The 24193-nt window shown below is 44.8% G+C and overlaps 1 protein-coding gene across 2 annotated transcripts in view; it reads right to left on the bottom strand.

The window, feature by feature from the left end:
• The window catches only part of HELLS (helicase, lymphoid specific), a 65095-nt gene that overhangs the window by 35186 nt on the left and 5716 nt on the right, over nt 1-24193 (bottom strand). The window contains exons 1-8 of one of the 2 annotated variants that reach the window (XM_065407247.1): nt 21471-21509; nt 21391-21433; nt 20628-20722; nt 3809-3931; nt 2343-2402; nt 1719-1755; nt 1543-1607; nt 790-831 (exon numbers count right to left, since the gene is read on the bottom strand). In XM_065407247.1, the coding sequence (XP_065263319.1) occupies nt 790-831; nt 1543-1607; nt 1719-1755; nt 2343-2402; nt 3809-3931; nt 20628-20722; nt 21391-21433; nt 21471-21509 (504 nt within the window). Of the gene's footprint in view, nt 1-789; nt 832-1542; nt 1608-1718; nt 1756-2342; nt 2403-3808; nt 3932-20627; nt 20723-21390; nt 21434-21470; nt 21510-24193 lie in introns of those variants that run through there. The other variant, XM_065407246.1, reaches the window with a different exon arrangement.

Raw genomic sequence — 24193 nt, forward strand, 5'->3', positions numbered from 1 at the left:
TTTTCCTGAGCATATGACTTATATTCTGACAGGCAAAGATGTTTCCCTTGTGCTCCACACTACACTATCAAACAATTCACATTTAACACAAGACAAATTTAGGCTCCAACTTCTGGAGGCTTGAGCTTAATATTAAATCAGTGCACCATTTAACCCCATACTTTTAAAACTTCTAGTAGAGCACCTAATGATATATCAGTTAGGCATTTATTTACAGAACAAGTTTAAAAATATACCACATAAAGTCATTCATAATGTATAAGTAAAACCACCACTTTGTCATGAATAAAATCAAGTTAGACAAAAATCATACATCTTATATAGGGTTCCCAGTGCTTATTTTTCCTAAAATTGTATTTATTCTATATAAATGTAAAAAATGCATATTTGTTTTTTTATCAGTTAGAATGAAGAGAGAAATTGAGCTAACATATTTTAGACATTTCCTCCCAGTTTAATACAGAGAACAAGCTGCAAAACTGCATTTTATACCTCTCTCTTTAGCAAAGATGTTTGGAGGCATAATCCAATAAAAAAAATTTCAAGATAAAGAACTCTATTTTCAGATACTTATTTTAAAATCACTTATTCCATGTTGGTATGTGCAACTTAGATTAACAAATATGGATAGTTAGAAAAGTAGGTTTTCAGTAATAAACAACAATTAAAATATGGGGGCAGAAAATAAGGTAAAGACAATCTAAAATACAACGAGGAATTTTGAAATTAGAGACATTTAAATTGGTTTTACAGTGTACACTTAAGTTGTAACAATATGCATGGACATACCTGATTTTCTACTTTGCTTTTTTTGGCCACTGACAAGATTTCCTAGAAATAAAACAAAAATGCCAGTGTAAAATATGCTTTATAGCAACTTGAAAAACTAATATAGCAATATCTATTTTTGTAGAACCTTTAATCCCAGGATCTGAAAGTGCTACCCCGATATAACGCTGTCCTCGGTAACATTTTTTTGGCTCCCGCGTTATAGGTGAAACCGTGTTATATCGAACTTGCTTTGATCCGCCCGAGTGCGCAGCCGCCCCCCCCCGGAGCACTGCGTTACCACGTTATATCCAAATTCGTGTTATATCGGGTAGCGTTATATCGAAGTAGAGGTGTATTATCCTCATTTGCTGATAAGAAGAACATGCACAGATAAATCAAGTAACTTGCTCAAGGTCACACAGCTGGGAATACAAAATAAAGTTCACAAAATAAAGTTTACGTTTTTACACACACACGCTGGGGAGAGAAGAAATGGGTACACCTTCTGGAAGTCTGCTTAAATGCCTCATTTTGTTAACAAAGGTGTGTGTAATTATGCTAAAGAGATGATAATATAAGCTGCAGAAATCACATACCATCACATTTTAGTCAATAACCTCTCCGAAATTGCACATCAATGAATTCTATGCATGTTTATAATATGCTGCAGTACCATAAGACAGCAGTATCTGGAAGCTACATCACAAGGGAATGCTAATGTATTGAAAATATTTTTCTATTTGCTGCAAATTACATAAAATGCACTCTTACCTCTTTGGACATGACTTCTGAAATGTAATAGGTTTCATCTTCTCTTCCTCTTTTTTTCTTCACAGCTATAAGAAAATATCACATAGGCTCAAAATACTAGGTAAGCCACATCAAAAATTAATAAAACTATACTTAAATATAGACAAAAAGCAAAACCTAATGATAGATCAACCTACCAGATTTCTCCTCTTTTTCATCAGTTAGATTCTGACTCTAGAAAGTGAATATTTAAAAGCATTATCAACTTAAATATTTTCTAATATCTCTTGGATAGATAAGAGAAAGAAATAATCAGCATTGACATGTTTACGTAGTTTGTAACTATGTTTGACATCATTTTTGAAAACTGTTACTCCCAAACACTGTAAATAGGTTTCTAAAAATAGCATCTAGCGATGTTAGAACAAGGTCCAACATAACATGCTCAAAATATACCATCAGGTAGTCTTGAATAAAGTTTGGGCTAAAAACTGTTTTTCAAAAAGTCCTGGCCCACCTTGGAAAATCAAGCCATTCTAGGTACAACTGTTCAAAAAAAGTTTAAGTATGGCTTTGCTTAAGAGGACAGTTGTGTGACATGGACATACATGGAAAAGGCTTTATGACAGTGTACGTACACTCAAGAGTAAAGCCAAAGACTGGAAAAAAAATATTTTTTTCTACTAACTTAATTTTTAACATTTACCAATCAAGGAGAAGTTACAGCCTACTCTGAAACCTATGTTGCTGTATCAATTTCAGGGTATTTGTCATGCAGATCCCAGAGACGCAATTTGTATAAAACAGCCAACACATCTTACCGTTGCCGCTTTTAATAACATTTCTTTCTTTTTTTCTAATTTCTCTTTCCTTTTCTGCTCCTAAAAAACAAAGTTCTTACTTGTATAGAACAGCTGCAATAAATCTATCCATTATAAAAATACTAATAGACACTGAGTACACACAGTGCCATATTAACAATGTAAGTTGGGGACTGGTTTTGCTTTTGTAGTCATATTTTAAAATGGTGCCAAGATGAAAGCTGATAAGTAGCTGAAATTGCTTGGCAGTGGGTAAGTAGAATTATTTTGTACTGCTTTTTGCTGGATACTTAAAATTCTATCAAAAGAAAATCTGCATATCAGAAATGCTTTATCGCAAAAAAAGTTGAAGCTTGTAAGCTAGTTAAGTGTTTATTTTACATAAAACTAATGGCTTAAATGTTACGCCTTCCCTGTAATCTATTTTTGCATGACCTGTAGCTGCACTCTCAGTTTTACACGTTGCATTGTTCCAAATACAGCAGAAGTGATAATTTAACTGGACTACAGTGTCTTTAAAAGGAAGTACTCTTCTGATTACGTTGAAGAAACTAGGATTTCTAAAGGTTAAACACTGTTAAAATTCTCACTTTTCAGCCAGGAATTCTTAGAATCCCCCACAGATCTTTTTGGTACATGTAACATGGAGCAATACATAAAAGCAAGGAGTTTTAAAATAGGAACATGTTAAGCAAAATATCCTTTCCGAGTATGCATTTATACAGGTGTAATAACTGCAGATTGTTCTAATCAGCTTTTTTTTTTTTTTTAAAAGACTGAAGACTCCAGTATTTGGGGGAAAAAGCCCTTGTAGTCTACCAAAAATCAATGCTCTCTCTCCCACTGCTGACCACATCTATCCCCTTGAATCCCTTCACTGTCTTCCTCTTTCCTTTTGTACCAAGTTTAAGCTTATTTCTTAACCTTAAATATTCTGTACAACTCTTACTTCACCTCTTGCTCCTTGTTCTACTTTACATTTTTGCTCCATCATCATCCTCTCGTGCCTGGTTTCCCACCTTCTTTAATGTTGTCTCTTATTTTGAAATATCTTCTCAATTTGTTGTAAAGAGACCTCTCCCTCTCTTCCACATCCCCCAAGACTAATGCCATTAATAAGAATTCTGATGATTTATTGTTATCACGGACCTTAATTACAATAGAAGCTCTTTGGGGGCGGCTTCAGATTATTTTTAAAATGATATCAATGTTATGCAAAGGACTGTGGCACCCATCGGCTGTGACTATATTAGGAACTTAAAAAAAAAATCACTTGAGAAGAAGCTGTAATAGTTTCTGGCATTTTTACCTGGGTTTAACTAATGAGGTGGCAAGGACATCAGACGCTCCCACTGAGGGAAATATTTTTGTAAGATTCCCTAGTGCAGACTAGGATTTACAGTGCTCTAGAATAATTAAAAAAAAAAAAAAAAAAATTCTGTCATTTAAACTTAGAACACATCTACCTCCAGTTGCTGCTGTTCCATTTTGGTCAGCAAGAATTTTGAATATATGTTGCTTTTTTCAAGCAAGTGTTGAAGCCTCTTGTAGCGCATTTCACTGGAGTCTCTGTCCCAGGACATGCGAGCCTTGCAAACAAAGAAGGAAAGCATATCTTTAGTCATTTCAGCTTTTACTCTTTTGAAATGAATAAAACCATTCTGTACATCTTGAACAAGACAGCTACAATTGTATTACACATATACAGACCCTTCCCTCCCAATCATTATACACTTAGGCTACATCTACACTACACGCCACCACCATGCATACATGTCATGTATGTGCAGCTACATGACGCAGTGAAAAGCAGGCTGCAACCACACTGTGGCGTGTAGCTACACCTCCGTGAAAGGTTCTGGTACAAGGGAGGCAGCAGGGAAGGGCTCTGGCAGCAGAGAGTTGCAAGGGTCTTTCCCAGCTGCCTCTCCCTGCCAGAGCTTTCCCCATGGAGGGGAAATGCTCCAGCAGTGGGGAGGTGACAGAGCCTTTCCCTCCTGCCAGTGTCCCGACTTTTGGTGGGAGAGGGCTCCAGCAGCAGGGGAAGGCTTTACCTTTCATCTGTGGCAGGGAAAGGCTCCACAGAGGGGAGCAGCCCAACCCTTTCCCTGCTAGGGAAATCTTTTCTTTCAGAGGGGAAAGGCTCCAGCAGCGGGGAAGCAGCAGGACACTACACGGCTAAAAATAGCAATATAGATAGGAAGACAGCTTGGGTGAGTAGAGAGCATGTATGGTATATACTTGCATACATACCCACTGCCTTCAGGTGTGTTTTTACTTGCCTAAGCCGTGCCTCACCAGCTATACTGCTATTTATACCCATGTGAGGTGGGCTGGGTGGGTATGAACACCACACACCACCAAAAGATGTATCCCTAGAGGATTTGGACAGATAACTCCTCGCCCACACAGTTTTCAGTGTGTAATTTCTTAGATTTTAATATGCTTTCAAATAGTTTGTCAACATAAGGTTTCTAGACATATACTCAGTAAACTAAACAGCCTTTAAATGATGCCTGCTCTATACTTGCCAAACAAATCTTAAACTTACAATGTGGATAGAGCCCAAATTAACTTTACCAAGCAGAGCAAGTCAGTCACACATGTTGACGTCACCAGGCATCACCATCACCCTAGGTAACTTGGGAGGGTGGAAAATCACAAGTGTCAATGAAGCCTTCCTGCACTAGGCCTGAACCAAACTCCTTCCATGTTTAAACTCTAATCGACCTCAAAAGCCAGGTGCAAGTGGAATGTATAAGCAACCTGCTATCAGTGGTAACCCCCCTTACCGGTAGCAAGCGGTAATAATGAGGCCTGCATGTTTCTGGCTGAAGGGAAAAAGGACAAGATAACGGTTTAAAGAAGTTACTAACAAGCTAGGCTTATAGCTGCCAAGAATGACTTAACTGCTTAAATGTACTTGATATTTGCTTAGTAACTGTTACCAGGGAAGGGAGGGGTAAAGGGGGAGGAAGGGAGGGGTAGCGGGGGAAGGGGGGGTGAGGCTTGACTGCAAAAGATATAAAGGAAAAAAAATTGTTTCTGTTACTGTGCTTGATTTGAGACGTGCCAGTCTCCTTGCACCGCTTTGAGATCTCAAATAAACTTTGTTTGCTTCTCCACCTGGTGTGTTTATTGGCGCGAAGCACACCGGGCCACGAACCTTCGCTGTTGCTTTGCCTCGGGCACCCTGTGCTGGCAACAGTCTTGGCGTCCCTGGGTGGGCTCGAGGCTGAAATTTAGCCTTGCCCGGACCCCTCTCGGAGGTTGACAGATTGCGGCGACGACCGATGCCCAGCGCGCACTGGTAACTTTACCGGGGGCCTCGGCGGAGACGTGGTTTGGTCGACCCCAGAGGGCACGACGGTGCAACGCGCTCGAGTAGTGGAGAAGCAGCTGCGGGCGACGGTGGGGAACCGGTCCCGTCGATAGGGCGACGGACCGTCGATAGGGCGACGGTGCAGAACCGGACCCATGGATAAAGTAGGAACAGTCCAGTGGGGACTTTATCTGTCTTGACCTGGGGACGCCCAGTGTCTACCTGTTTTGACCTGGGGACGCCCAGTGTCTCCCTACGGGGCAGGGACAGAGTACGGCAGGCAGGGCAAGGTGTACACCCTTGGAATGCATTCTGGTGAACTGGAAAGTGTTTGGATCGGATCCGTTGATTAAAAGTAAACTAAAAAGATTCTGTACAGTAAACTGGCCTCAATATCAGCTAGAGGACCAGGAAAGGTGGCCACCGAAGGGATCACTTAATTATAACACGATCCTTCAGTTACTTCTGTTTTGTCAGCAAACGGGTAAATGGAATGAACATATGTATGTACAGTGGTTTATGTTGCTAAGAGATAGGTTAGATATTTTGCAAAAGTGTAATTTGACTCCGACAGGTTCGGTAGTAGCTACTGTTAGTCTCCAGAACCCCCCCCCCCACACACACAGCTGTAATGGCAGGTCCGGTGTCCCCTTCGGCTATCACACCCCCACCATATAAAGACAAGGTGTCTCAGGTCCCAGAGATTGCCCCCTCAGTGGAATTTTATCCGTTGATCACTGAGACCATGGTGTCCAGACATGGCTCAGATAGGAATCAGGACACTACTATGCAGGTTTACACCCATGTGCCTTTTAACCCGGTGGACCTAGCAGAAGCAAGTTTATCTCAGCCTTTGAAGGGTGTCTGGCTAGCTGTAAGCCTGATTGTAATAATTGTAATGTCCTTATGCGGACCCTGCTGTCTGAGGTGGAGCGTAATCAGGTTGTGTCTAAAAAAAAAAAAGGAAAAGAGGCAAGTGAAAATGATGGTTGCAGCAGTACAGGCCGGTGGCAGGGGAAAATTCCAGGAAAGGGAAGGGGCCGGGGAATGAAAGGCCGTGGGCGTGGGTGCCCTGGCTTACAGGAAAGGCGTCTGGGTCGCAACCAGTGTGCCAGATGCCGAAAGGAGGGACACTGGAAAAATGAGTGCCCCGAAAGGAAAGGTACCCCTATGATGGCAGCGGAGGATCAAGAATAGGGGTGTCAGGAAAGACTGACTATCCTGCCCCTGGAACTCTGAGTAAAAATGCGGGTGGAAGATTCGGACATAGACTTTTTAATAGACTCTGGAGCTGCACAAACTGCTGTAAACCAACCCCTGCAGCTGCCTGTGTCAGAGTCCCTCACTGTGGTGGGTGCCACAGGGAAAGGAACCAAGTGCCCAGTATATGCCCCAGCGGAATGTGCTTTGGGGAACAGAACTCTATTTCACAAACTGGTTTACCTCCCCGATTGTCCAACACTTCTACTGGGACGGGACCTGCTATGTCGCTTAGGAGCCACCCTGCATTTCACCCAAGATGAAATAACCCTCACCTTACCCCCAGAGAATGCCTGGATAATGACCCTTGCAATTGAGCCCTCAGCCTTGCAAGCCCCAGAGTGGAGTCAGTGGGAGGACAAAAGGAGGGTTAAAAAGCAGCTTTGTTGGACAGTGTTGGCCCAGGGATTTAAAAATTCCCCCACCCTTTTCGGCCAGGCCCTGGCCAGAGACTTGGAGGAGTGGGACAATGAGGACAGGGTCCTCCTCCTGCAATATGTGGATGACTTGTTAATTGCCGCTGTGGGTCTCACCCCTTGCCTTAAAGCCACTGTGAGCCTCCTGAACTTTGTTGGACTCTTCAAAAGTGGGTGTGCTCGTCCTGGTTTGTTGCTCCAAAGCTCTGTATAGAAGTTATTTTACTGGAAGGGTGTATAATGGCAATGTGTATGTGTTCATTGTTAAAAAAAGGTGTATAAGTAAAAAGTGAAAGTTTCCTTTGTAAGTTAAAAGAAGCCAAGAAGGAAAAAAGGGAAAAAAACAGAACAAGTTAACTGAGGAAAAACATATAGCTAGCAAGCTCAGTCCAAAGATAAGGTGCTGGCACCATCCAAGGACATTGTCCACAGCTGCAAAACACTGCCAGGCATTAATGAAATGTGTAAGGTTTCTTTTCTCACAGATAAAAGAAGTGCTAACCAAAGACCCTAGCAGCCCTGCCATTCATTGAAATAAGGAGACTGAGTCTACGTAAAGTCCATCAACGAAAAACTGCTTTGCCTCCACACTGGAAAGGCCCTTTCCAAGTCCTGTTAACCACTAACACCGCTGTGAAGTGCCAAGGACTGCCTACCTGGACCCATGCTTCTCACTGTAAAAAGACAAGGTGAAGTGCTAGTAACCTCTCCCTTGTCCACTGACAGACCTACTGTGCCTTTGGATTTTTCTAAAAAGAAGCAAAACTATTACAGGGTGATGTGCTAGTAACCTCTCCCCTGTATGATGCTAAACCACACTGTTTCAGGAAAAGAGAAGAAGAAGCATTTGCTTCATTGAAACCACAAAGTCCAGGAATTCCTGACTACAAAAGACATTAAGAACTGACCCTGGTGAAGAGACAAATAATTATATGCTGTCAGGGAGGGTCTTACCCAGCTTATGAATAAATATTTTCTAACCTCTGGACTTAGACCCCTGGCCTTCCAGGTACAGGCTGAATGTCTAGTCTGCCAAAAGAACAACCCTCGACCAGGAGTGTCAGTGCCACCAGCCACTCTGGAACCTACCCCAGGCCCGGGGCTGGTTTGGCAAATAGACTTTACTGAGTTCCCCCGGACCCAAGGATTCAGATACCTTCTCGTCTTGGTGGATCGATTCAGCAGATGGCCTGAAGCCTTCCCATGTCGTAACAACACTGCCAAAACGGTGGCTCTGAAATTTGTCAAGGAGATCATTCCCCGCTTCGGACTCCCCCAGTGGATGGAATCTGACAACGGAACACACTTCACATCCCAAGTCGTTCAAAAGATATCGGATGCCCTGCAAATCCCCTGGAAGCTCCACACTCCATGGCGACCACAGGCCAGTGGAGTAGTGGAACGCACAAATCAGACACTTAAGTGGCACCTCTCAAAGGTCTGCCAAGAGGCTTCCCTTAAGTGGCCTGATGCCTTACCCCTTGTTTTGCTCCGCATTCGCGCTCTCCCAAAGGGCAGGTTAGGGCTCAGTCCCTTCGAGATTATGTTTGGAAGGGCATGGCCTATGAACGGTACACCGGTTCTGGCAGTGGAGTGGGAAATGGGGTGTGGCTTTTTCATCTCAGTATATGTGCTCTCTGTCTGCTGTTCTCTGTTCTCTCCACAGGTATACCAGAGATTTGCAGCCTCTCCCGCTGGATGCCCCGATCCACTCCTTGCAGCCAGGTGAATCCGTACTCGTTCGGACCTGGAAGGACGAGCCTCTCCAAGAGAAGTGAAAGGGACCCCACACCGTGTAGTGAAACATGCTGTGCTGGCAAACCACACACGTGTTTATTACATTTACTCCTGGCTTATTCTTAAGGTAAGCAATGCAAGGTAAAACTATGCTCAGGTTATTGATTAAGCATAGACTAGGCAATAGCTCACGTAGTCCCCTTGAATAGTTCACGTAGCCCCTTCACCAATCATGATTTATTGCACAAGGGGAGATGGCTATGGGTGAACCAATCAATATGTTACAAGTAACTATGATCTCATGCCTTTTGATCTAATTACTAATAAAAACCCCAGCTCAAGAGAGCTTGGGACGCCTGCTTGACAAACCTCTTGACTCCGCGTCTCCTTGATCCCAACATCTGGTGACCCCGACGTGATACACCGGATCCCGAGGACCCCTGCTCATCCGACTGGAATAGTCTAGGTGCACCCGCTGGAAACAGCCACTCGTGAGTATGGGGGGTGATTTATCAGTGCCACAAAAGGCTCATGCTAAGGAATTATTTAAGCTCATTGAGGGGAGCGGTTGCCCAGCGGTTACGCTGCGGCATGTAGAGGATTTTGTTAAGGAAATAGAATGTCAATGCCCCTGGTACCCCGAAGAGGGGTCCCTGCAGCAAGAAGATTGGCAAAAAATAGGAACACAGCTCTTTGAGAAACCGAGAGCAGCAGTGCAGCACCTGCTCATGTGGCAGCGCTGTACTGAGGCAGTGGGAAAACTGGGGCTACAGGCGTCTCTCACTGCCGCCCCGCTTCTCACGCTGACGACACCGCCTCCGTACCCGCGGGTGCTACCACCAGCGCCTGCGGTGTCGGATACGGGGCAGCGGCCCTCGGATCCCCCCATTGATAAAGGAACTGATCAGCCTTGTTTCCGGGGGAATCGTGGGGGCTGCGTCCGGGCGGCGGTTGCGTTGGCGCGTGAGACAGGGGAATTGAGTTTGGAGGAAGAACATCAGTGGGAGGGGGAGTTGCCCATGCTAATGCCTATAACGGCAGAAGTCGATGCACAGGGCAATGCCGTCAGACAGTGGACGGCGCTACCGTATACAGTACTGAGGGAGGTGAGAAAAGCTATCACGGAGACAGGCATCAGGTCTAATTTCGTGACAGGCATCTTAGAAGGAATTGGAAATGGCTACACAATGGCTCCACAAGATTGGAAAGACTTATTTCGTATGGTGCTGACCCCCGCCCAGTATATGGTGTGGGATAGTGAGTTCAGGTTAGCTGCTGTAGGTTACTCAACCCCAGCTGCCATACCCGACCAGATTTATGGAGCAGGCCAATTTAGCACTATAGAGAGACAGTTGGAGTTAGACCCAGACACATATATTCGTACTAAACTTAGTGTTATGAGAGCTTTCAGAAGGGTTCCTGTAAGTGGGAAACCGACTAGGTCTTTCACAGCCACCCGGCAGCAGCCTACAGAGCCGTATCCGCAGTTCATAGATAGGCTCAAGGAAGCAGTACAGCGGCAGATCGATAACGAGGAGGCACAGACAGAGCTTTTACGGCGACTGGCTTATGAGCAGGCTAATGCTGATTGCAAAAAGGTACTGCAATCTATAATACATCGCCCCTCGTACACTTTAGCGGACATGATTCAGGCTTGCGCTGATGTCGGTAGTCAAACCCATGCTATGGCTCTTTTGGCGGGGGCTATAAGACAAGGTAATAAACCAGCAGGAAATTGTTTTAATTGCAAAAAACCGGGACACTTTAAAAGCCAGTGTAGGGCACCCGGGGGAGGAGCACATAAAGGAAGACCCCAGGAAGGGGGTAGGCCCTCCAAAAAATGTCCTAAATGCAACAAGGGGTATCATTGGGCAAATCAATGTCGATCAGGACTAGGGCAGGGAAACCAGTAATCGGGCCCTCCCCGGGCCCCGGAAAAACAACGGGGGCGGAAGAATTGACTAGTGCACAACCGGCAACGACCGGCAGTGCTGGAATAGACTTGTATAATCAAGAAGAAAAATCCTCATTCTTACCGGGGGAAGTTCTTTTAATGCCTACTCAACTGAAAGGGCCCCTTCCTGAAGGGACGGTGGGCATTATACTCCCTCGGTCATCAGCAAGTAAACAAGGAATTATGGTAGTTCCAGAAGTGATTGATGCTGATTATCAGGGAAAAATATATGTTCAGTATTGGAGTCACCTGCCTTTTACTTTAAGACAAGGGGACTCCTGGGCACAGATGATACTGTTGCCATATGAGCTCCCTGGAGAAAAATCACAGGTAACACGCACAGGAGGATTCGGATCCACCCGTACTGAAGGCGACAGCGATTCTTCCTTTCACCCACAGGTGGCAGCATTGGTACACCGAATATCCCTGCAAAAACCTCAACGTAAGTATATACTCCAAGGTAAGTGGCTGACCGGTTTGTTGGACACAGGGGCAGATGTTTCTGTCATAGCTGAAAAGGATTGGGAGCCTACATGGCCTTCTAAGCTAGCCCCTGCGGTATTCGGGGTAGGAGGAAGCCAAGCATCTCAAAAGAGCTCTCAATGGTTACCAGTAAAATCCCAGGAACAAGGCCCCATAATAGCATATATTCAACCCTGCATATTGCCTTTACAGTTTAACATTTGGGGAAGAGATTTGTTAGAACAGATAGGGGCAAAACTGGTTTTGGAAGATGAGTAAGCCTCAGGCTCTTCCGTTACAGTGGAAAACTGATAAGCCAGTCTGGGTAGAACAATGGCCATTACCTAAAGAGAAATTAGAAGCTTTGCAGCAATTAGTTGAGCAACAATTAAAAGATGAACACATTGAGCATACTACAAGCCCGTACAATACTCCTGTTTTTGTAATTAAGAAAAAATCAGGAAAATGGAGGCTCCTTCATGATTTGCGTGAAATTAATAAAATACTAAAACCAATGGGCCCCCTGCAGTGTGGCCTCCCCAATCCAAATTTAATCCCATATGACTACCAGGTAGCAATAATTGATTTAAAGAATTGTTTCTTTACGATACCATTACAGGAAAAGGATAAAAAATATTTTGCATTCACAGTGCCAGTCCTAAACAATGCCCAACCCACAACACGTTATCATTGGAAAGTGTTACCCCAGGGCATGTTAAATAGCCCTACCATGTGTCAGTATTTTGTAAACACTGCTCTTCAACCTTTCAGAAATAAGTTCAAAAAGCTACTTGTTTACCATTATATGGATGATATCTTAATAGCCGGTAGGCCCCTACCCACCACATGGAAAAGTGAGTTAACGGATATCTTAAGTCAATCGGGTCTGGTAGTAGCCCCGGAAAAAATACAGGAAGCCGAACCTTTTCAATATTTAGGTCATAAAATGCTTGCAGCATACTCCATGCCCATACTTCCAAAACTTACCTTGCCAAAAAAATTAACATATGTAGTGCTACAGCAAATTCTGGGATCCATAAATTGGATAAGACCGTATTACAAGATTCCCACATCTATGCTGACTCCACTGTTTAATGCCCTAAAATTAGGAAAGCAACCGGGAGACATAATATCACTGACAAACGAACAACAGGAGGTAGTGCATAAGGTCAACGACGCCATGGCAGAAAGGTGGGTAGATAGAGCAGTACCTAATGTGCCCCCGTCCTTAATCATTCTTGGGGACATTAAGCAATTCATGGGGGCATTACTTCAACATACAAATGAAAAAAAATTTATCCTCGAGTGGATGTATTTACCACACACACACAAAAACACACTCGTCCCATTGTCTGGAATGATTGCTCAATTAATCACTAAAGGACGCAATCGAGCATTAAACTTGTTTGCCATGGATTTAGTAAACATTATTATACCCATCCCCATCGCCACCTGGGAAGTTGCATGCATGCACTCGGAGGAGGTGCAAATAGCACTAGCCAATTATGTTGGGTGCATAACTTACCATACTCCAAAGGATCCTCGTCTCCAAGTTGCTCAACATATTCCACTAAAAGTATTCTACTTGGTATCTCCCGTTCCCATAAAAGAAGCTCTTACCATTTTCACCGATGGTGGCCCCTCCAGAGGGGTGGTCGCTTGGAAGAAAAATGACCAGTGGCAATCCCAGTTTACCTTACCGCAACGCTCTCCTCAGCGTGCGGAGCTAGCTGCGTTAATTCTTGCCTTTAACACATTTTCTGATCAACCAGTTAACCTCATAACAGACAGTTTGTATGCTGCAAATGTTGTTAGTAATATTGCTTCTAGTTGTGTTACTGCATCTTTGGATAATAATTTGCTTGGTTTATTTCTTTCCCTACAACTGATATTACGTCACCGACGACATCTATTTTTTATCGCACATGTTAGAAGTCATCAGCCTTTCCCCGGAAAAATCTCGCAAGGCAATGCCTATGCTGATAACGCCTTAAAGGCTTTCCCCTGCTCTCCTATGGAAAGTCACTCCTTACATCACCAAAATGCTAGGGCGTTGGCCAAGCAATTTTCCATACCACTATCTGATGCAAAAGCTGTTATTCAGCAGTGCCCTGAGTGTACTGGAAACCTCGCAGGACCCGCTATCGGGGTAAATCCTCGGGGGCTAGGTGCAAACCAATTGTGGCAAATGGACGTCACTCGGTTCCCACCATTAGCTCCCTGGTCCTATTTGCATGTAGTCATAGACACTTATTCTGGATATATATGGGCAACTCCACAAAAAGGGGAAAAGGCAAAACACGTCTGTAATCACCTCATTCGTTCCTTTGCAGTGATGGAAAAGCCATCAGCTTTAAAAACTGACAACGGCCCAGCCTATTGCTCTTCAGCAATGGCAGCGTTCTGCACGCGATGGGAAATCAAGCATACCTTTGGCATCCCATACAATTCCCAAGGACAAGCCATTGTAGAACAAGCTAATCGCACATTAAAAAATGCTCTCCTGCGGCAAAAACAGAAAGGGGGAATTGTCCCCGGCAGCCTGACAGAAAAGGAAGAATGGCTGGCTCAAGTACTGTTTACACTCAATCATTTAAATCTATTACCTTTCAATTCTCAATTTTTCACCAGGGCACAACGGCATTATCGGACGACCGAAGTTCTTCCTGCTCCAAAGGTAACCTATCGTCAGCTACCTGGCCCGGAGTGGAGCGAACCTGTGCCACTAATCACCTGGGGGCACGGTTACGCAGCTGTATCAACACCAAGCGGCCCGCTCTGGGTACCTGCACGATACGTTCGACCATACAAGGATGGCGTGGCATCAGGGACTGAGCAACCCCATCCCTGACTTCAACATACACTTATATGATGAACAAGGAAAAGTGACAACGGGCCAAAAACGAGGGGGCCAACGAAATGCACCTGCCACATGGGGCCAAGTGAAGAACCTAGCTAATCAGGCTGAACAACTGTTGGAAAAACCTGCTCAGCAGTAAAAGCCTTAAATACAACTTCTAGAGCTCTAGCCTTGTTAAATGAGGAACAGAGCGAATTAAGACATGGACTTTTGCAAAACAGAGCGGCCATAGATTATCTTTTAATGCAACATCATTATGGGTGTGAAAAATTGGATGGTATGTGTTGCTTTAACCTAAGCAATAATGAAAAAGCAGTGGACAACCAAATTGTAAAACTACATACTTTAACAAAAGAAGTTACAATGGATGTTGGTTTTTCAGGATTCTGGGACTGGCTTACTGGGTGGCTGCCAGACCTATACTGGCTAAAGCAAATGTTTGCATATGTTATTGTTATAGTTATAGGATTAATAGTTTGTTGTTGTATATTACAGTGTATTCCTTCCCTTATTAGCCTATTTGTCCAAGGCTGCCCTTGGCAACGACTTAATACTAAACAGAGCATTCATTATGCCTGCAAATTGCTTAAAAACAAAAAGGGGGAGGTGTAGTGAAACATGCTGTGCTGGCAAACCACACACGTGTTTATTACATTTACTCCTGGCTTATTCTCAAGGTAAGCAATGCAAGGTAAAACTATGCTCAGGTTATTGATTAAGCATAGACTAGGCAATAGCTCACGTAGTCCCCTTGAATAGTTCACGTAGCCCCTTCACCAATCATGATTTATTGCACAAGGGGAGATGGCTATGGGTGAACCAATCAATATGTTACAAGTAACTATGATCTCATGCCTTTTGATCTAATTACTAATAAAAACCCCAGCTCAAGAGAGCTTGGGACGCCTGCTTGACAAACCTCTTGACTCCGCGTCTCCTTGATCCCAACAACACCGTCCTGCTGGTCTCCCACACAGCAGCAAAGGTCGAGGGACACAAGAACTGGATTCATCACTCTCGTCTGAAGGCAGTGCCCGCTCCTGAACGGTGGACCGTCCAGCCTACGGAAAAGGACTACCAGCGACGACCTGGGATTTAAACTGTTTTCAAAAAAAACAATAAGATCTGCTGGGAATGCCCTGTGGTCTCTTTGGACAGTCGCAGCGCACTCCCTGCGAAAACTCTAAGCGTTGGTTGTGTTTACTCTCACAGGGCCGGCCTAACCTGGTGGCCTGGTCCCTTTTGTTTTTAATCTGCCTACTATTGGTAATTGTTATTTTGTGGGTATTTGGGGAATTGTAATTGTTAGGCCTTAGGGTCACCTGCCCAGCATGAGTACAGGTCCAGGGTCTGCCACAGTGGTACTCTTTGCCATAGGGACACTCCTTTCGTTACCTCCCGTTTCCCCCAGGCACATGTGGGATGGAAAGGAATCCCTACTAACTTGGAAACAAACACCTATGAGTCCCTGAAGATTTGCTTTGCCCAAGAGTTTAACCTCTCTAACTGCTGAGTATGCTCCCAAATCCCGCACCACGCAGTAGGGTTACCCTGGAGGGTAGTTCCCCAAAATTGGTCAAATATCTGCTGGGGATGGTTCAGTAGGGGAAGAAATACCTCGGGTACCTCCTTGTCGCAAAACTGTACCATTGAATCCCAGTATGCATTAAGGGACAACCCCTGGCCGCCCCAGGCAGCGTAAATCTTTGTATGCCACCTCAAAGCCCATTAAGAAAGAAGACAGGTTGGGTATAATCCTCCTCCCATCCTATGGGGTGGGACGGCTAACCCAATTTTATCGCAGGCTCTCGGTGTTTCTCACCAAGTTCGCCAATGAAACCTTGGCCATAGAGAAAAGCCTTAACTCAGAGCTTTACCAGCTCCGGTTGCTGTCCCTGCAAAACAGACAGGCCTTAGATTATGTTTTAGCCTCCCAGGGCGGGGTGTGTGCCCTTATTGGAAGTGAATGTTGTACTTATGTCCCAGAAAACTCACAGGACTTTAACAAGCACATCCTATCAGCCAAACAGGCTTTCGAGCAGTGGAAGGCCCAGGAAAGGGAACCCACAGGTTTCGATTCCCTTTGGAGTTGGCTGCCCAACCTAGGAGGACTGGGAAATAGCCTTGTGCGTCTCCTCCTCACGGGTGTGGTACTGTGCTTGGTCACCCTCCTCCTGATTGCTTGTTTTAAGATGCTCCTCCGTAAGCTCTGTGCCCCCCGTTCCCCAAAACCCCCGGCATACCCTCTCATTGAAAACCCCAGCTTCATAGCACTCAATCATATCTTGTCCACAGAATATGAGAAAACTCAGCCAAAAGCTTGTTGAGTATTCTCAAAGGAGGGAGTTGTTGACGTCACCAGGCATCACCATCACCCTAGGTAACTTGGGAGGGTGGAAAATCACAAGTGTCAATGAAGCCTTCCTGCACTAGGCCTGAACCAAACTCCTTCCATGTTTAAACTCTAATCGACCTCAAAAGCCAGGTGCAAGTGGAATGTATAAGCAACCTGCTATCAGTGGTAACCCCCCTTACCGGTAGCAAGCGGTAATAATGAGGCCTGCATGTTTCTGGCTGAAGGGAAAAAGGACAAGATAACGGTTTAAAGAAGTTACTAACAAGCTAGGCTTATAGCTGCCAAGAATGACTTAACTGCTTAAATGTACTTGATATTTGCTTAGTAACTGTTACCAGGGAAGGGAGGGGTAAAGGGGGAGGAAGGGAGGGGTAGCGGGGGAAGGGGGGGTGAGGCTTGACTGCAAAAGGTATAAAGGAAAAAAAATTGTTTCTGTTACTGTGCTTGATTTGAGACGTGCCAGTCTCCTTGCACCGCTTTGAGATCTCAAATAAACTTTGTTTGCTTCTCCACCTGGTGTGTTTATTGGCGCGAAGCACACCGGGCCACGAACCTTCGCTGTTGCTTTGCCTCGGGCACCCTGTGCTGGCAACACACATACGCCTAGAATTAACATCTTTAGTGCCTTGCATAACAGAGAAGCTGTAGTATCTGCATTTGATACAGAGTAAAGTTATAGTTAAAACTCAGCCATGAGATTTGTGAATTACTTTTCTAAACCCAAACAAAAAAGAAGTGGAATAAAGCTTAGCACTAAGCAGTCAAAATACTAGACATTTGAAAGGAGGGTGAAATAGCATATCTAAAAACCATGTTCACCCGGATAGCTCTACAACTACCTTTGAAACGCTCTCTGGTGGGGGAGGGAAGGGGGGGGGAAGAAAGGTGTGGGGAATCTTCCAGAACTAAATGGAAGGATGTTAGTAGAATGATGGGGCAATAATCACTGTATGGGAAACAGATTCACTCATTTCCTCCAGACACTGCACCTGACCACACATTACTTTGTGGAAATGCTGATGTACTCTTTGCCCTGATAGGATGAGCCTTGAAGAGGAACTTGATGGATGGATGGATTTCTTTTTATTTTTTTTGTAAGAGCCCACAACAGTCAGGCTATCAAGAAAAAGAGGATTTGAAGCACAGGAGGGAGAAGCTGTGCCAGGGTGAGGTGGCTGATTAAGAGATGTACGGTTTTCTTTTAATTTTATTGTTAAAGTGAGAATGCCTTTTCTATTTTGAGCTTTAAGCCTAGATGTTATGAAAACCCTGTTTCTGCTATTCTACTATAATTTTCTCTCCACCTTTAATAAATCTTGTTTTTAAACATGATTTGACTGGTGGACTGTTGGCTGGATAATTTCACACAGACTGCACTAAAAAGATTAGAACCTCTCAGCTTCTAATGAGAGAAAATGAAGAGTAAGGGAGTTTCTGAGTCTCAATCCCCCATTGAGGGTCTCTTTTAACAGAGCATGGGCAGAGAGTCCTTCTATCAAGGTGTGTCACAAGAACTCCGGGAAGGTTAATACAAGGGAAGAAGCCTAAAGACCAAGGCCTTGACTACACTACAGAATTTGTCGACATTCAACAAGCGCTATAATAAAAATTAGAGAGGTAGCCGTGTTCGTCTGTATCCACAAAAACAACCAGGAGTGCGGTGGCACCTTAAAGACTAACAGATTTATTTGGGCATAAGTTTTCGTGGGTAAAAAAACCCCACTTCTGAAGAACCACCACTTTTACCCACGAAAGTTTATGCCCAAATAAATCTGTTAGTCTTTAAGATGCCACCGCACTCCTCGTTTTTATAATAAAAATTGGTATTGTATGTTCACACTCGCTCCCTCTGTCGGCAGAGCGCATCCACAATTGGGGCACTATCAACAGTGTGAGCAATGCACCTTGAGTACCTATCCCACAGTCCAGCTGGACACCTTCTGCCACGAGGTCTTGTGGGAAGGTGGAGTAGATCATGGTGCATCTTGGGACCGGGTGCAATGTCCCATGACGCATTGTTTTCTGTCCCAGCATTCCATGGGCTTCCAGCTTTCTTTCGCAGCATTTTTCAATGGCCCATGTTTGCAGTTCGCCCCGCCATCTCTGCGTGAAGGGATGGATCCTGAACTGCTCTCCTATGCTCTGATAACCGTCATGAAGACATTGCGGATGGCAGTGCAGGTAATCACAAAGTTCCTAACTGAAGAAGACTCCCAGTTGCCTGACAAGCAGTCTGATATGGATAGGAGCAACTTTAGATTGCTTTTGGCATTCACGGAACAGCTGCAGACAGTGAACCGTCACTTTTAGGCTCGGGAAACAAGCATTGAATGGTGGGATCGTATCCTCATACAGGTCTCAGATGACAAGCAGGGGCTACAGAACTTTCGGAGGTGGAAAGCCACCTTCCTGGAACTGTGTGCAGAGCTCTCCCCAGCACTGTGGCGCAAGGACACCAGAATGAGAGCTCCCATATTGGTGGAGAAGCACATGGCGATCTCTGTGTAGAAGTTGGCGACTCCAGACTGCTACCTGTTGGTCGGTCGCGTATTAATTTGGAGTCGGGAAGTCGACCGACGGGGCTGCGTTAATGCAAGTGGGCAATTAATCACATCCTGCTACGAAGGACCATGACTCTGGGAAATGTGTGTGAAATAGTGGACAGCTTTGCAGAAATGGGTTTCCTTAACTGTGGAGGGTCGATAGATGGCACACATATTCCAACTTTGGCACCAGACCACCTTGCAACGGAGTACATCAATAGGAAGGGGTACTTCTCTAGGGTGCTGCAAGCGCTTGTAGATCACCGTGGGCATTTCACTGACATCAATGCGGGGTGGTCTGGGAAGGTGCATGACGCACACATCTTCAGGAACACCGGCCTGTATAGAAAGCTACAAGCGGGGACTTTCTTTCCAGACCAGAAGATTACAGTGTGGGAAGTTGAAATGCCCATATTGATCCTGGAAGACCCAGCATACCCCTTACAGCCATGGCTCATGAAACCTTAAACAGGAAACCTGGACAGCAGTAAGGAGCAGTTCAACAAGAAGTTGAGTAGGTGCTGGATGACGGTGGAATGTGCCTTTGACAGATTAAAGGCACACTGGCAATGCCTTTATGGCACGTTAGACCTCAATGAGGATGATAATCCCATGGTCATAGCCGCGTGTTGTACGTTGCATAATCTCGTTGAAGCTAAGGGTGAAAGGTTTGCTCACGGGTGGAGTGTGGAAGCAGATCTCTTGGCTGCTGATTTTGAGCAGCCAGATACCAGGGCTATCAGAGGGGGGCAATTCGAATCAGGGAGGCTTTGAGGCAACACTTTGAAAACGAGAACCAGTAATGTATATCTTTGGGATTACATGTAGTTTTCCTAGGAAGCAATGGTGAAATTTGGGGCCTTACATTCCAGTAAGCAAATGATTACACTGCCTGTGTATGTATTGGTAGTGCCTGCTATCTGAATTTGTAGGAAACAAATGAAGATGAGTTACCATTCAAAAACTTTGCTTTTATTGCATAAGAAACAACACACACAGACGCTTGGTAGGTAAGGAGGTACCAGGGAAGGGCAGACTTTCAGAGCTGTGTGTAGGTCCAGTTATTTTGAAAGTTGTTCTCAGTTTCCCCTTCACTCCACCCCTGTGAAGTCCCAGAAAGTGGAAAGGAATGTGTGGGCGGAGTTGAGGGGGGGGGCACAGAAAAGAGTTCTGAATGTGCTGCAGGGGAGGGTGGGCATGGATCTGCTCAGTCAGCAGCATTATTAAGGACTTCAGTATCTGTTTGCACTCCTCCATTACTTTAATCGTCCACTCAGTAGCATCCTTAAACTCCTGATTATCTTTTCTGTCTTGCCTTTTGGCTTTCCCTCCACTCCTTGTGTTCCCTTTTCTCTGCATTGGAGAAGTGCAGTACCTCCTGGAACATGTCTTCTTTGCTCCATCTTGGGCACTTTCTTATCTGGCAGAGCTGTTTGGATGGTGTGCATGGGGTGTTCCTCAAGGCCACATCTGCCGAAGCACAAGGAACAATGCACAGAAGCATGATTGTTAAATTCACACGCAGCATTGAAACATTTCAGTAAAATACACCTCTGGTAACATAACAATCACTTCCTCACTGACTCTTGGCAAGCACACATCTCGGCAAACACCCAAATCATGGTGAGTGTTGGCTGGGGAAGCACTCTACATGGGGAAAAGAGCATTCTGCAAGGGTTGCGTTGCAGCCAAGTAGGGAAAAAATTCTAAAATTCTCCCACAATGAACCCCACCTGTGGAAAAGTAACAGATCTCACTTCTGAGGGTAAGCAGGGAAGCAAGGGCACATCTACTACACACTTGTGGCTTCAGCCCTGGTCCCTGTGCTGCTTGCCTGTGTGCTGCTTTGGTCCAGGCACAAGTGATAGCCAAATGGCACGGGAAGGTTTCCTACAATGGGGGAAGGAACGAAGCAGCTCTGTCAAGGAACCTTCGGCAAAGGATTGCTGAGTACCTCCAGGAAACTTTCCTGGAGATCTTCTGAAGGATTCCCATGAGATCTCTGTGTGCATCAATACCCTGTTTTGCTGTACTGATTAGCTGCACAGGGGAACGTCCAGAACACAGAAACATAGCCAGCCTTGTACATTTCTATACCCTGAACCCACCTCCGCACTACACAAACCACAGCCACTTACCAGGCGTCTCCTCTTCTGCTTCTTGCTCACCAGAGAGCAATTGCTGAGACTGGATAGACACCTCCTGAACAATTCCTGGCTGCCCGCCCCACTGGGCAACCCCACCAGGAGCTCCACATCGTCGTCTAACTCCACCTCTTCATCAGTGACTTTTTCCTCCGGGTTAGGGGCTCTTTTCACCGCCTCCAGGCCCGCCAAAGTATCCACGGGGCTCTTGGTGGTGGGGTCGCCACCGAGGATACCGTCCAGCTCCTTGTAGAACCGGCAGGTCTTAGGTGCAGCACCGAAGTGATGGTTTGCCTCCCTCGCCTTATGGTACACCTGCCTCAGATCCTTTATCTTCGCTCTGCACTGCAGCATGTCCCGATTATAGCCCTTTTCACACAAGCCTTGAGAAATCTGCCCATAGGTATCAAAATTCCTACGGCTCAAGTGCAGCTGGGACTGCACAGCCTCCTCTCCCATATACTGAGCAGCTCCATAGTGGTCCAAGCGGGAGAATGTTTGCTGCGATAACCTGCCATGGTCACCTGAGAAGATGCAATGAAACCTCTCCATGCCGAGCCAACAGGAAATGGAATTTCAAAAATTCCTGGGGCTTCTAAGGGGGAGGGGTTGTTTACCCAGCTGCAGGGCAGTGGAGTTCAAACTGCAGACCAGAGCAGTCAGGATGGGCATTGTGGGACACCTTTCTGAGGCCAATTAAAGCGATTAAATCAAGCGTGGTGTCTACACTGGCACTTTGTCGACAAAAACTTTGCTCCAAAAGCCTTATGTCTCTTGTCGGGATGGTTTTATTTTGTCACCAAAGCAGGACATTTCTGCTGCCAAGAGTTGCAGCGCAGTGTGTACGCATTCACTGTTTTGTCGACAAAAGCTGCCTTTTAAATGCCATGCAGCATTTAAGACCTTTGACTCACTCCGTTTGTCCAGAATAGGCTCTCATTTTGACCACCTATTCAGTCTCCCTCTGCCCAGCAGGATTTTTCAATCAGGATTCTTATTGCAGTACGTTTTCCCTATTCTTTTCATCAGACTTCGTATTCTCACAGTTTTGCAAAGCAGCATTTTGCCTCCAGCACATATAATAGAAAAGTGGCTCCTCGGTTGAACTGCTGTACAAATCACCTAGCAGGGGGTGCAAAGTAGTGACAAGAAGAAAAAATGAGGCCTTCTTGAACATGCAGGTTCTAGCAGGACACCATGCTGCTAATGGCCCTCTCCTGCCTGAAAGATATTGGAGCTGGTAGAAGGCATACAGGATAATAAAGTGTTGCCAATGCTAGAAAGGAATTTTGTAGATTCAGAAGAACTGTAGGGGACTGCTAAAAATAAATCAGTCTTATTACATTCTAGCAATTTTATAATAATGGTTGGGAAGGCACTTTAACTGTAACTCTTTTTTTCACTGTTATTCTGTATTGAAAACTCATTATTACTCCATAGCAGAAGTTGCTCTTTTCTAACTTGAGAGTTTGAAGAAAATCCATTCAGTTATTTGAGTTATCAGAGCAAGAGATCTCTGTTTTTATAAGTTAAGAAATTTGATTTATACTGAAGCCCTGGTCAGATAAAACAGGTTTGACATTTTAAATTCAAACTTGTCATATCTGGAATCCTTGTTAATGAATGTGTGTCTGCTAATTTTTGCAAAATGCTTAAGCAATAAAAAAAGTTAATGAGCAAAACTGGCATATGGTTATGTCCTTCACAGACTCATTACCAAAAAGTTTGAACACCTCTACCTCGATATAACGCTGTCCTCGGGAGCCAAAAAAATCTTACCGCGTTATAGGTGAAACCGCGTTATATCGAACTTGCTTTGATCCACCGGAGTGTGCAGCCCCGGACCCCCCGGAGCACTGCTTTACCGCGTTCTATTCGAATTCGGATATATCGGGTCGCATTATATCGGGGTAGAGGTGTAAATATATGCATGCTCTCAGTCTTTGCACCTAACCTTCACTGTGGTAATTCGTCCTTTCTTTGCCTTGAAAGTGGTATCAGAAAGGATGCCAGATGTGTTAATCCCTGGATGTTTCCAATTTCAAAACTTGCATAAACTGTAAGATGCAGTAAAACATTGGTACAGAGTTCTAGTACTCACTAAATTTGAACTGATTGGGCATTATTAAACATAAGAATTTCCATGTAGCTGAACATAAGATCACATTCAAACACACAATGTGAAAAATAAGGGAGAATTCAATACAGACTATTGTAGTAAGTGAGGAAATACAAGACTATAGTTATAGAGATTTAATTTTTGTTTTAACTCACTTCCTCCAGAAACTCTGCAACATTAAAAACCTCCCTCAGAACACCATCCTTACCACCTCCCTATACACCAACATCCCTCCCAACGACAGCATCACTGCCTGCCTCAAACATCTACAAGACTATGTCTACACTACAGCCTATGTCGGCAAAACTTATATCGCTCAGGGATGTGAATATTCCACCCTCATCTGCAACATAAGTTACATCGACATAAGTGTTCATGTGCACAGCACAATATCACATGGCTTATGCCACTCGCAGAGGCTTTTTTTTTATGCTGACGGGAGAGCTCTCTCCCATCCGCATAGAGTGTCTTCACCAGATGCGCTGCAGTGGTGCAGCATATTGGTACAGCTCCACCCCTGCAGCACTGTATGTATAGACATACCCCAAGACAATTGGCAACACTCTTATCTACCGCAAACACATCACCAAGCTCATCCATTTCATACTCACCCATAACAATTTTATATTCAAACACTTTGTCCAAACCATGGGAACAGCCATGGGTACTAGGATGGCT

Source organism: Emys orbicularis, chromosome 7, assembly GCF_028017835.1.
Source record: "Emys orbicularis isolate rEmyOrb1 chromosome 7, rEmyOrb1.hap1, whole genome shotgun sequence".
NCBI lineage: Eukaryota > Metazoa > Chordata > Testudines > Emydidae > Emys > Emys orbicularis.